The sequence below is a fragment of the Phaseolus vulgaris genome, chromosome 10, assembly GCF_000499845.2.
Source record: "Phaseolus vulgaris cultivar G19833 chromosome 10, P. vulgaris v2.0, whole genome shotgun sequence".
Lineage (NCBI taxonomy): Eukaryota > Viridiplantae > Streptophyta > Magnoliopsida > Fabales > Fabaceae > Phaseolus > Phaseolus vulgaris.
This window is the reverse complement of record NC_023750.2, coordinates 3,144,912-3,157,603: the sequence shown is the minus strand read 5'-3', so window position 1 is coordinate 3,157,603 and position 12,692 is coordinate 3,144,912. Positions and strand designations below refer to the sequence as shown.

General features: G+C 29.2%; 2 protein-coding genes across 2 annotated transcripts; one reads left to right on the top strand and one right to left on the bottom strand.

Annotated features, from left to right (window-relative positions):
• The first annotated feature begins 2,829 nt into the window (after positions 1-2,829).
• On the top strand, positions 2,830-6,300 carry LOC137819233 (cytochrome P450 CYP82J17-like). The gene is made up of 3 exons (XM_068623018.1): positions 2,830-3,523; positions 3,600-3,939; positions 5,538-6,300. Exons 1-3 carry the CDS (start codon positions 2,922-2,924, stop codon positions 6,174-6,176), a joined length of 1,581 nt encoding a protein of 526 aa, XP_068479119.1. The 5' UTR covers positions 2,830-2,921; the 3' UTR covers positions 6,177-6,300.
• Positions 6,301-7,357: 1,057 nt separating this feature from the next.
• Positions 7,358-9,078, bottom strand: LOC137819134 (uncharacterized). Its single transcript, XM_068622896.1, has 4 exons — positions 9,049-9,078; positions 8,053-8,916; positions 7,764-7,907; positions 7,358-7,597 (listed from the first exon to the last, which is right to left on the bottom strand). Exons 1-4 carry the CDS (start codon positions 9,076-9,078, stop codon positions 7,358-7,360), a joined length of 1,278 nt encoding a protein of 425 aa, XP_068478997.1.
• Positions 9,079-12,692: the final 3,614 nt, after the last annotated feature.

Here is a 12,692-nt window from a genome sequence, read left to right as displayed (position 1 = left end):
CTCCCCCCCCTCCCTAAACCTCTATGTTCAAGTTAACAATAATCATAGAGAACCCCCCTTATTCCCTTTCTTAAACATTACCAAGACTTCAGAATCCCTTAATTCCATCCGTTCAAGCTCCTTAACAATTTCTTCCTCTTCCTCTTCCCCATCACACCTTACCCCAAGTTGTTTTTTTAACCTCCCATAGATTAACAGGTAAATCAAGATCATCAACATTCTAGAATCTAGAGTTACAAATAGCTATACCACCATCTGATACTGCATTAGAGTTTATACTCACCTTCGACGACAAACAGAAACCAACTTGTGGACTTTCCACTCCATTCGAAAGGATCCTTTGAGGTTGGGCGATGCAATCACCCAATTCCCACAGTTATCGGTGCCTCTGAATTCATTTAGAGATAGAAAAGTTGAACCTCAGAACTGATCCTTCCTTCCCTCCCATCAAGGCACTCTCTTCGCGATCCTCAATAACAACCCCACTATAAACAACCCCATCCCCTACCTTTACTTGAAGATTGCTCGCTTGGTTGCAGTTCCCACCCTCAGGAAGAGAAGGAGAATTTACTTGTTCCTTTTGCACTGAGAGATGCACTTCCTTTGAGTGTGTGGTGTTCTCAAAGTCAAGACGCAATCCTTCACCGTTAACTAGAGCGTTCCCTTGTTCCTCTTGCAACATAACTAATGAAACTCCCCTCCCAACCTCGATCTCTTCGTCGCTTATGAGGGATGCAGCAGCACCGCAAACCATATTGACATCCCTCACAGCCCCAGAAACTTCTGAATAACCATTTGATTCCATGTCCCCTTGGTCTCCCTTTTTTCCTTGGTCCAGACTATGCGTCACTTTCTCTGGGATTCTCACGATAGATTGGGCTTCCCAAGTAAACAGTTGGGTTTCTTCCTTACGCCCCAACAGGGCCTGCACCCCCCGCCCCAACAGGGCCTTCAAGCCACAACCTACTTGGCTCACAACTGAATTCAAATTTGAAACAAAAGGGTTAGTTATAGCTAGATGAATAGGGTGGCTTAAACAGATAGGATTAATTTCATAGGATGCTTCAAAAGTTAAATCATGTGCAAAATCCTCCTACCTTAGCCTTTCCCCATTAGTGAAAGAAGTGCCACCTTTTTCCTTCCTAAAAGAGTCAACCGCAACAGGGTCCTCAAAGAGGGAGACCAAGGGGACTAAGACTAAGAAGAAAAGGAACAAAAACAAAAAGAAGAGAAGACTCAGAGGAAGTCATGACTAACCTTTCAGAATGAAGAGAAAACACCTCCTCACAATGAACGGTTTGGAAGTCGGAGAAAAGCTAAGGAAACTCTGAAGAGTAAGAGACTATGTATTTATAGGAGCCCAACTTCAGCATAGGAAACGTCACATACCTTGGCCATTAGATCTTTTCATATTTCATGATCCTTATCTTAAACACACGACTCAAATTTTTCTACCAAATGAACCTTCTGGAAGGCGCCCGCAAAAGCATAGATGGTAGGGCTCAGTCCCATCATGACAAAAATCATTTGTATGGATCCCAGCGGGACGACTATACCCGACCGAATCATAGAGGTCATATTAAGACTCTTCAGAAATATTTTTTTTCAAGCCTAGGGGACAAGTGTACTGTTAAAAGTCGAATGACCCAGGACGTGTCAGTATCCGGTACCAAACGAAGGTATCATGATTAGCAATTAGGTAATGCAATAACTAATTTTGGCACATGCGTGTTGATCTAGGCTCGACAATATACTATAAATAAACACAACAACAAAAATAAAGAAACATCATTATTTTAACAATCATTGCACCCAAATACTAAACATTTACTTGAGCGTCGGAGTACCTTCTACAGGTACTCTTCCGATTGAAAATCGAAGCGCAAGAATTAGAGAAAAGGAAGAAGAAACAAAATGTTCAATCTTAAAGCAAAGGGAAGGAAAGAAGTATTGAAAAAAAAAATTATCGACAAAGAATAATTAAAATAAAGGAGACACTTTAGGAATATCTCAACCCTTTAATAAATACCAAAGTCTTTTAGTTATAGCTTAAAAAAACAACTTATAGGGTATTGTAAATTTAATGATATTTTTGGTAGTTGGTTTGATGATTATGTCGTGATTAACTTTTGATTAAATTAAAATCAGTTTCAGAAGTCAGAAAGTCTTCGCATAAAACCATTTTTTTCTCATTGGTTTCAAGTGGAAGAACAAGTCATTGCCTAAAGTGAATGTGATATTCATGTCGTTTTCCTCTCAATTTTCCTGTGAATTTAATTATACCATATTCACTCTTTTTCTATAGTTGCTTGACTTTGAAAGTGTATAACAGCGTCAAATTAATTATTCAAATTAACAAATTAAAAATCAAACTTAAAAATAATTCATTTCATATTACTTATGGGGGAGGGATGAAGACTTTTAAATAACTAATTCCAAAAAAATAGTCTTGGTCCAAAATATTGAAGTACATGTATAAAAATGTATTGAGTATCAAAAAACATGAAAATTTAATTAAATTTTAGATACACTAAAAAATCATAAAATAAAAATTAATTTTTAATAAAAAAATAATTAGTTGCTATATGATTAAATTAGATATCATTTTAAAGACTAAAAAATTTTTGGTTTCTAAATTAGTAGTTAAAACTTTTGTTGCTAATTAGATACCAATTTAAAAACTATTTAATAATAATAAAAATTAATTTATAAATATATTTTTTTTTAATTTTTAAAATGATATTTAATTTAGTCATTATAACAATTAATAATTAATTTTTGTATGAATATGATGATTAATTTACACTGACTTTGTAAAGTGGTAGTATTATTGTAATAGTTTTGTATGCCATTTTTATGAAACAAAACAAAACCATCTAATCTTATCTTAAAACTTTTCACAGCAGTTCAAATCCCAGAATATGGATTTCCTTTCACAACCAACAACACTAGTAGTGATAGCCATAACCACAATTCTTATCTACAACACATGGAGGAAGAAAAAGGGTAGTCAGAAAAGCAAGGGTGCAGAACCCCCAGAACCCTCAGGTGCCCTACCTCTGATAGGTCACCTCCACCTATTAGGGGCTCAAACACCCCTTGCTAGGACCTTTGCTGCTTTGGCTGACAAATATGGCCCCATGTTTCAAATCCGTCTAGGGGCATACCCTGCCCTTGTGATCTGCAACCAAGAGGCTATAAAAGAGTGCTTCACCACCAATGACAAAGTCTTGGCCTCACGCCCTAAGTCAAGCCATGGTGTGCATCTTGGTTACAACTTTGCAGGGTTTGGATTTGCCCCTTATGGCACATACTGGACCAAGATCAGAAAGCTCACCATGCTCGAATTGCTCTCTGCTCGCCGCCTACAATTCCTGAGCCATGTTTATGAGTCTGAGATTGATACTTTGGTGAAGGACCTTTGGTTGTATCTTGGAGGCAAAACTCATGTTAAAGTCACAATAAGTGAGTGGTTGGAACGCTTCACCTTCAATATCATCATAAAGATGATCGCTGGGAAAAGGTATATGCATATATTTGGAAAATTGTTTGTTATGTTGAGCTCAAAAGTGTACCAAAATTGACATGTTGGTGAACAGGTATTTCAGTTATTTGGAAGATGTGGATGATGCAGAAGCACATGGTGTTGTGAAACTTATAAAGGAGTTCATGCATATATCTGGGGAGTTTGTTCCCTCAGATTTGATTCCAGTTCTTGGATGGTTTGGTGTGCATGGGAAAGTGCTGAAATCTATGAAACGAATTGCAAAAGATTTGGACAGCCTTGTGGGAGGTTGGGTTGAAGAACATAAGAACAGTGATCCTCTCAGAAACAAGTCATTGGAGAAACATGATTTCATTGATGTCATGCTCTCTGTTATTCAAGATGATCCTCTCTCTGGTCATGATCGTGATACTATCATCAAAGCTAATGTTACGGTAAACCTTTTATCTCCACTTTTAGATTCTGCAAATCTATAATTAGGTTTTCTTTTGGTCTGTGATAAACTATAATAATTTGTTTTTCTAATAACTTTTTATTTTATTTTCGGTCTCAAAAACTCTGCCCAGTTACAAATTTTGAAAGTAACAGTATTTTCACTGACTTTTTTTTACTGAGCATGTAAATTTTGCACTCTTATATAAGTACAAATTACTAATTATATAAATTTTTTGAAATAAATATTATAAAAAAAAATGAATTTATCACATATAATTAATGTTTCATATTAGAATACTTTCTCAAGAAAGAAACCATTTTTACAAGTATAGTGGGAGAAATATCTGAGGGCAATGAAGAGATTTTAGTGGTGGTGATTGAAAGTGTATTTAATATAGAGAAGAGACCTGCCCCCACTAAAATCCAAAATGAATAGAAAAGGAAATGAGCAAAGGAAAACGATTTGTTTGACTTAATATAAAAACATTGATTTAGCCACCCTTTAACTAATATTTTAAATTAAAAAAATATTTTAAATATTCATTTATTGAGTGGTTAAATGGATATTTTCTTTTAATGTTAATACTGTTTATTAGATAAGTAAACACACTGGTCAGCTGGTTATTAACCTATTTTTATTTTATTCTAAAAATATATTATATTTATAAAATATTAACATTAAAATAAAAATATACATATTTAAAAAATTATATTTATTTATTATATTATTTAAAGAATATAATTTAAAATTATGAACACTTCCCAATTAAGTTTTAATTTTTTATTATAGTGGAATGATTTAACATTTTAAAATAATAATTCCATTTATTTATTTAATAAAAATATAAATTTATATATTATATAATATACGTTAATCAAGTGGTTTCAACTTAGTTTTTGCAAATTAAAAATAAAATAGACAAATTAACTCGTTTTATTATTTTTAACTTTATATTTCAGCATTTATACACACTACTACAAGAAAATCATGAAATAGAAACTAATTTTTAGACATCAAAATAATTAATTACAATAATAACTAAATTAGAGACCATTTTAGAAACTAAAAAAAAATTGATTCCAAATTAGTTTCTAGTATTGTTAAATAGTTTTTAAATAATTGGTAGTTAAAACCTTGGTTACTACCAATTTAGAAACTATTTAATAATAATAGAAACTAATTTAGAAATCATTATTTTAGTTTCTAAAATAATCTCTAATTTAATTACTATTGGAACTAAATATTTTGGTTTTTAGAAATGGGTTTCTATTTCATTTTCTTGTAATATATATATATATATATATATATATATATATATATTATAATTCATCCCATTTACACTTTTATCAACTTTCTAATTTGGTTGCATGTTTATACGTGTAAATTGAAGTGTCCTAACATAAAAATATATATATTTCTACAAATTTTTAAAATATTTATCTATTTTGCTTGTGAGAGTATTCTCAATTATAACATTTTACTTAAATAATTGGGTTCATTATCATTCATAGAAACTTATTTTGAAATCACAATTAATCTCTTACTGTAACCATTAACGTTGATGTTATTATTGAGGAAGTGGGTTTGTATATTCAGAATCTTGTGTTAGCGGGGTCAGACACAACATCGACGACAATGACATGGATACTTGCGATGCTGATGAAGAATCCAGAGGCTTTGAAGCGAGCACAGGAAGAGATTGAAGATGAAGTGGGTAGGGAGAGAAAGGTAGAAGCATGTGACCTAAAAAATCTCATTTATTTGCAAGCAGTTGTGAAGGAAACTTTGAGGTTGTACCCTCCAGGGCCTCTGCTGGTGCCCCACGAGGCTAGAGAAGATTGCTGCATTCAGGGGTATCGTGTACCTAAAGGGACACGTGTGTTTGCGAACGTGTGGAAGCTTCACAGAGATCCTAGGGTTTGGTCGGAGGCTGAGAAGTTTTCACCAGAAAGGTTTTTGAATGAGAATGGAGAAGTTGATGAAGGTCAGCGTTTTGAGTATTTGCCATTTGGGTCAGGGAGAAGAGCTTGCCCTGGTTCCACTTTTGCCACACAACTCACTCTCATCACACTTGCTCGTTTGCTTCAGGCCTTTCATTTGGATGAGCCTTTGGATGAACCTGTTGATTTAGAAGAAGGGTTGGGCATCACCTTGCCCAAGATCAACCCATTACAAATTCTCTTCACCTCAAGGTTACCTAATCAATTCTATAGCTCGGACAAATCGTATCATTGAATTTTAAGTCTAATTCAACTTTATAAAACAAGTTTAAAAAGTGATGTTTGTACTTTCTTATATATTATGAAAGATTTTTATCTCTAGTCAATATGAGATTTCGAACAAACATTTTTAATATCAACTCTTGTTCATGTGTGAGAATATATCATGTCTCTTCAAAATAATAATCTTCCATACACTCAAACATATCTACTATTTTTTTTCAAGTATTTACTTCAAAATATTATTAATGGATTCATATTTGTTATTAATATTATTATAAAACATGGTTATGGTTATATATACACACAAAAAAACAGGAGATATACCATTTTTCTTTCACTGTAAATGACTTTTCTAGAACTACAACGAGTTTTAAGTAATTTTAGCATATTAAATCGACAATTCAACCTCTTAAAGTTCTTGCTATTGTTCAAAAGACCTTCAACCAATAACACTTTAACATATTTAACTACCATTTTAACTAGTTGAAATGATCTCTTTACCAAGTTTAGTTTAACTACTTTCTTCAATAATATGTAAAGATCACTTTAACATCATGAAGAAATAATACAAATAAATGACACACACAATAGAAACACAAAGTGTTCATTTGTTTATGAGGGTTGGATTCAACAATTACAATCTAACATAAGCTTCAACTCCAACATTACGAAGGTACGTTAGTTTGTCTCATAAACAATAATCTTTATATACATTTTACTTCTCCTAAGAGTGAATTTTATGCATAGCTAGATATATGTAAACAAAAAGTGTTTATACTACAAAAATTCTTTATCTTTCGTAATATAATCGCTTATTCATTTCCAACTTTATATTTGTTCTTTTTTTCATCATCTTCATTTTGGAGCGATTTGTAGTTCACATTGCAAAATTCTTTCATTATTCTTGAACTTAGATTGGCACTAGGTTCACAACATCTTATTTTAAATTATAAGCTCAATTGGTATATTATATTTTTAGTATCTTGTTAACATAACAAAGATTGCGATAGATGATTATATATATACATCCACAAGACACTGTGTACCCAAAGTAACACAATCATAAACCAAACAATGGATTAAAAGTAAAACAACATTAATACACATAGTGATAATTTAGAACCACTATTTACGGATTACATGTAAACTACAAATTAAATAAGTTATTATAGAAAGATAAATAAATAGTTCACATCAAATTGTCAAATTTTTGTTTGGTATTTGATCTGCTAAGTAAATATAGAAATGCCCCATAGCCCCAGTACGAAACTTGTTTTCGTATATGGATTCTAATGTTAGAATTTCGCCGTCTTTAATCTTGATAGAACCAGGTGTTGGATAGCAAACTGACATTCCAACTAGGTAACCATTTTCATTTCCTGCTTCTTTTCCAGATCCATATTTTGGATTTGAAGTGCATAAAACTCTTCGATCCTAAGTTAAGCAAAAACATAAATTTAGAGAGGATGCATTAAAATAGTTAATTTCTTTATCAACAAATCTTATTACTAACAAATTTATGAAGAACAAAAAATTTAACATAAGGCTATCTACATGATATATATTAGATAGGAATACAAAAAATAAATTCAAATATTACCTGTCCATATAAAGTAGTATTGACAACACCGGTGTGCATATGAGCAGTGCCATATATAAGATAGCCACCTTTTGTCATTGGGATGTTTGCTTTCTTAACATGAGGGGAGTCACTGTTATGATTTCTTGGAATAGTATATTCTGCCTATAACAAATTGAGAATTTTATCTTACTCACTTATCCACAAAAAAATGTAATTAATAGCCTAATAGTTTTGTTTAGAATATAAGTGAGTTTCAAATTTTTTCTTATATTTGTAAAATATAGTATATATTGAATAAAGCATCTACCTGACAATCGTGAATTAGTGTAGAACCATTTGATCTTACACGATCAGTTGAATCAAGTATATAGAACCTAAGAGGCACCTGGTGTTCATCCCAATCAACCCACCTTATTTTGTATCTTAGGGAAAGCTTTCTTGGTGGGCCATGGAAATCATTTCTTAATTTGCATTGTAAGTTATCTTGACAACAAAAGAGTCCTCCTTTATAATTTCTTGACAATAATTGACCATTAATGCCCATTGTAACATTGTAAAAGTTCTTTGGGAGATTTAAAAGCTTACACCTACACTCTGAACAACCTTTTCTATCATGTGCACCACGGGTATCAATAACCATGATGCTAAATAACCATTTTTCTTTAAACCCATCCTTTAATTTTGTAGGATTACCTAATTCAACTGCAAAAGGATCTGGAAGATTTGAGGATGTTCCTCGTGATTCTCCTCCCAGACCCCAATAATGTGGAAGCAAAAAACCTTGGCACATACCATCATTCCTTTCAAATTCGATACCACTGCGAAGGTCGTGAGATTGTTTAATGTAGTGTGACAAGGTGATATTTTCAATATATTTTACAGCAAACCAATGATGAAGGTAAGCTTCATACAAAGGTACAGATTTACCATCTTCATCAACTACTTCAACATCAAAACTCTTGACCCCAATGTGACCCTTTGGAAAGTCAATATCTAATAATGTTTTCACTGCAATTTTTCCTGGTCCCACTTCAAACTCTTCGGACAAAAAAGTAGCTGATTTGATATAACTTTCATTGGACTCTACAACAATTGAGTGTGTTGTGATAGGAAGCAACATCATCATTGATAATAAAATTATTGCTACTTTAGAGAGAATCTTCATGTTAACCTACACATAATCCGTTAACATTAGCCATGAAAATATGTATCCAATGTTATTCATGTGGTAAAAACACGTGAATCAAATAAGATTTAAATGAAAGGGTAAAATAATAGAATATTGATAACAAAAGTTGCATACCATATAAGAAGAAGATAATTGGCTAATCATGATGATGCTTCGATCTTAGCTGAAGATGTATGATCGTTTAGATTTTAAAGCATGTAAATTTATGTGTATATGCAATTAATTGCTAGTTTATATATGATAGATGACTTGATAGTGATATATATGGCATAACTAAATTTTAAATCGGTGTTGATTGTCTCTTTTTATTTGGATGTATAAGGTGTTTTTATTTTACTTTAAGCCCAAATTAACATGTGTATACGTAGTTTTACACATGTACAAACCTATTAGATAACTTTTATGACTATTTATAGGTGTTAAACCAGTTCGATTAACAATCTGTTTAAGCAAACTTGGTATGGTTTAACTTTTAGTGGGATTTTTTTTCTTAATAAGCAATATTTATACATTGTATAATGATTGTAAGTTTTAACTGTTTAACAGAAGAAAAATGAAAATTATAATTATATAAAAAATGATTAAAAAAATATTTAAATAAATATTTAATTTAGATTCATGTAAAATATAGTAAATTTGGAAGAGAAAAGAAAAATAAACAATTTAATACTCTAATTTGATTTAAGAAAAAAAATAACAATAACATCAATAAATTAGATTAATTAATAGCTACAAGGAGAGAAGACATAACATTTTATGGAAACGAAAATTTAGAAAATTTTATACATGCTGATATTATTACATATGAGGGATGATATTTTTTTTTTTCATTGTTCATAGTATTTTAATGGTGAATAAAATTATATTTTTATATAATTTAAATTTATTTTAAAACTAACTGTGAAAGTCGTTAGAGTTCAAATTACATATTAAATTAAACAAAACTTTGAAGACTATTACTCCAAAAGAAACAATGTATATTGTGGCGGTTATTTTTGTATAAAGTGTAGCCGCCACAATATTCGTGTGTAAATTTGTGGCAGTTTCCCAAACCGTCATAGAAATGGCTGTCACAAAATTTAATGTGGCAGTTTCACGCTACTCATTGTAATACGCACCACTTTAACATTATGACGATTTTTTATATGTAAGTAGTGTCGATTATAACTGTCGTAAATTAATTCATTGAAAAGATTCTGACACCATTATGTAGAATATAATGTGATATTTTAACTGTCATAATTTTAATTTTAAATAAATAAAATTTAACTACCACTTTTTTATTTTATAATATAGTTTGCACAATTAAACTAAACATGATATATGGTTTAAGAGGGAGTTAGTACTTCAACTATGTGTTTTTCTTATCATTCTTCGGCACTTATTCTTGCTAATATGGAAGTCTAGCATTACAAGTTTTTTTTTTCCATGGAAGAGGCTATGAAATATATGGAGGTGGACCAGTATCTTCGTATATACTATTCTATATAATAGATATATTAATTTGGTTTTTCTTATTTATTAACAAATAAATATTGACTAATCTTATAAATATTGAAGTTCATAAGAAAAAAAATTAAAAACTGAAAAGTAAGATTTTGAAATAAGATTCTTTTAGTACTAAAGTTACTATTGAATTTGGATTCAAATATTATTAACTGAAATTATTTGTAGAAGAAATATTTAGAATAATACTTTGAAATTTAATAAATAAGTTTAAATTAAAGATTGAAACCAAATTTTTTAAAATACATTAATATGGAATTTAAAAATTAATTGCAAATTTAAAATATGTTAATTTTAAATATAACTTTAAAAATTAATTAATTAATTTAAATAAAATTAATTTATTAACTTAATCAACTGCTAGAAAATTTATTGATAATAAAATTTGGAAATTTAAGTAATAAATGTTAATTAATTATGTAAGTTAATGTTAGAAATATGCATTTAATATTGAAATTAATAATGTGGTAAATATATTCTTGATAATTGAAATTATTAAAAAAACAAATTTATTATAATAATAAATTTAATTTTGTGAATATATTTTTTTATTTTGTAGGAAATTTAGTAGTTGTGAAGAAAACTGATCTATAAAATTATCATTTGAAGTTGCACCGATTTTGATAAAAACAAATACATTAATGTAGTATGATATCGGTATTACTCAATCTTATTCTAAATTATTAAAATACCTTTAATTTAGTTAACTTAAAATAATTATTATTTTCTCTTTGGTGATTTAAATTGGAGAATATTTTTTTTACATATAACTTTTCATTTTTTCTTTATTTGATATTTATCTTGTAGTTGTTTTCAAATCTTCTCTATACCTACTTGACATCTATGCTTCTGTTATTTGATACTTTATCTTAATATTTATGCTATTACAATTTTTTTCTTTAAAATTTGATATAAAAAAAAAATATGTATTCAACAGTTGTATTTTTTATAATATTATATTCTATTTTTTATAATTTTTTAATACAAAAAAATATTTCATTAACATTTAAAATCTGATGGGAAACGAATACAGAACACGAATCTCATAATCAATAAAAAAGAACGAGAATGTGTACTTAGAAGATAAGATAAATATAATTAAATTTAGACTCACCTCCTTGTGATTATTTCTTGTACTATACTTATTAACAATAAAATAGTTATTAATAACTAAAATAATTACTGAAAATTATTGGTATATTTTCAAAATTATATTTATGTATAATTATTTACTGTAAAATATTAAATATAAATGAATATTAACAACATACATAACACGAAATAAATATAATTAATTGTAGATTAAAAAAGGAGCAATGGAAAACAACGTTAAAAGAAAATAATAAAAATTTAAATGATCAATTAGCACTTAAAAAATACATTTTCTTCCTGATGCTTATAGTGAATGGAATCATCTAAATCACAAAATCATATCCTTTAAATAAATAGTTCAATATTATCTTTTAATTTTTGAATGAATAAAATAATTCAAAAATGTCTTGTCCTCAAATCAATATTAAATCACCTGGGAAACATCGACGTTGATTTTTAATATAATCTGGAATTGTAGAAATCCTGATATTAATTCTAAGAGGTTTATAACATTCTAAATTTCCTAATATTTATTTTAATTCTTAATTTAAAATTATTTATTAAATTTCGAAATATTAATATAAGTATTTCTCGTATAAATAATTTAATAACTTAACTATATTCAAAAAATTATATTTTTAAAATTATATTTTCCTAAAAAAAGGAACATTGACCCCGAAATAAAAAAAAAAAAACAAAAACTGCAAGACAGGTAAATGTGAGAACCATGTTAATTGAAGAATATTTTTGGCAGAGTATTATTCTGAAAAAGAAAAATTATATTTTTTATTTGTCAAAATATATGATAACTTTGGGTTTTGTTTTTTTTTTCTCGTACCTTTTCATTTTCAGAAGTTTAAGAAAGTAATAAATACAGAGAGAGAAATAATAAATAGGGGAGTTAATACCAAAATGGAGAGAGAAAAGGTTCCAATATAATAAATTGACATGATAAAATTTTTATTACCTGAAAAAACGTTATATTTCCGTTTTTCACAAGTTAAATAAGTATTATAAATATAGAAAATATTTACGAAAAAATTAAATATTATGAGATGTTTCTACCAATAGTATACAGAAACAGTCTGAAAAAATATACGTGTCAATCCATTCTTTCTTGTCCTACAAATTGAAAATAATAAATAATAAATAATATTTAT

What these genes read in the sequence shown, in the direction of transcription:
- LOC137819233 (XM_068623018.1), top strand. Translation starts at nt 2,922, where the DNA reads ATGGATTTCCTTTCACAACCAACAACACTAGTAGTGATAGCCATAACC. An exon ending in AAGATGATCGCTGGGAAAAG is followed by an intron (nt 3,524 to 3,599) that starts GTATATGCATAT and finishes GTTGGTGAACAG; the next exon opens with GTATTTCAGTTATTTGGAAG. An exon ending in TCATCAAAGCTAATGTTACG is followed by an intron (nt 3,940 to 5,537) that starts GTAAACCTTTTA and finishes TTGTATATTCAG; the next exon opens with AATCTTGTGTTAGCGGGGTC.
- LOC137819134 (XM_068622896.1), bottom strand. Translation starts at nt 9,078, where the DNA reads ATGATTAGCCAATTATCTTCTTCTTATATG. An exon ending in AATTATCTTCTTCTTATATG is followed by an intron (nt 8,917 to 9,048) that starts GTATGCAACTTT and finishes GATTATGTGTAG; the next exon opens with GTTAACATGAAGATTCTCTC. An exon ending in CACTAATTCACGATTGTCAG is followed by an intron (nt 7,908 to 8,052) that starts GTAGATGCTTTA and finishes AATTTGTTATAG; the next exon opens with GCAGAATATACTATTCCAAG.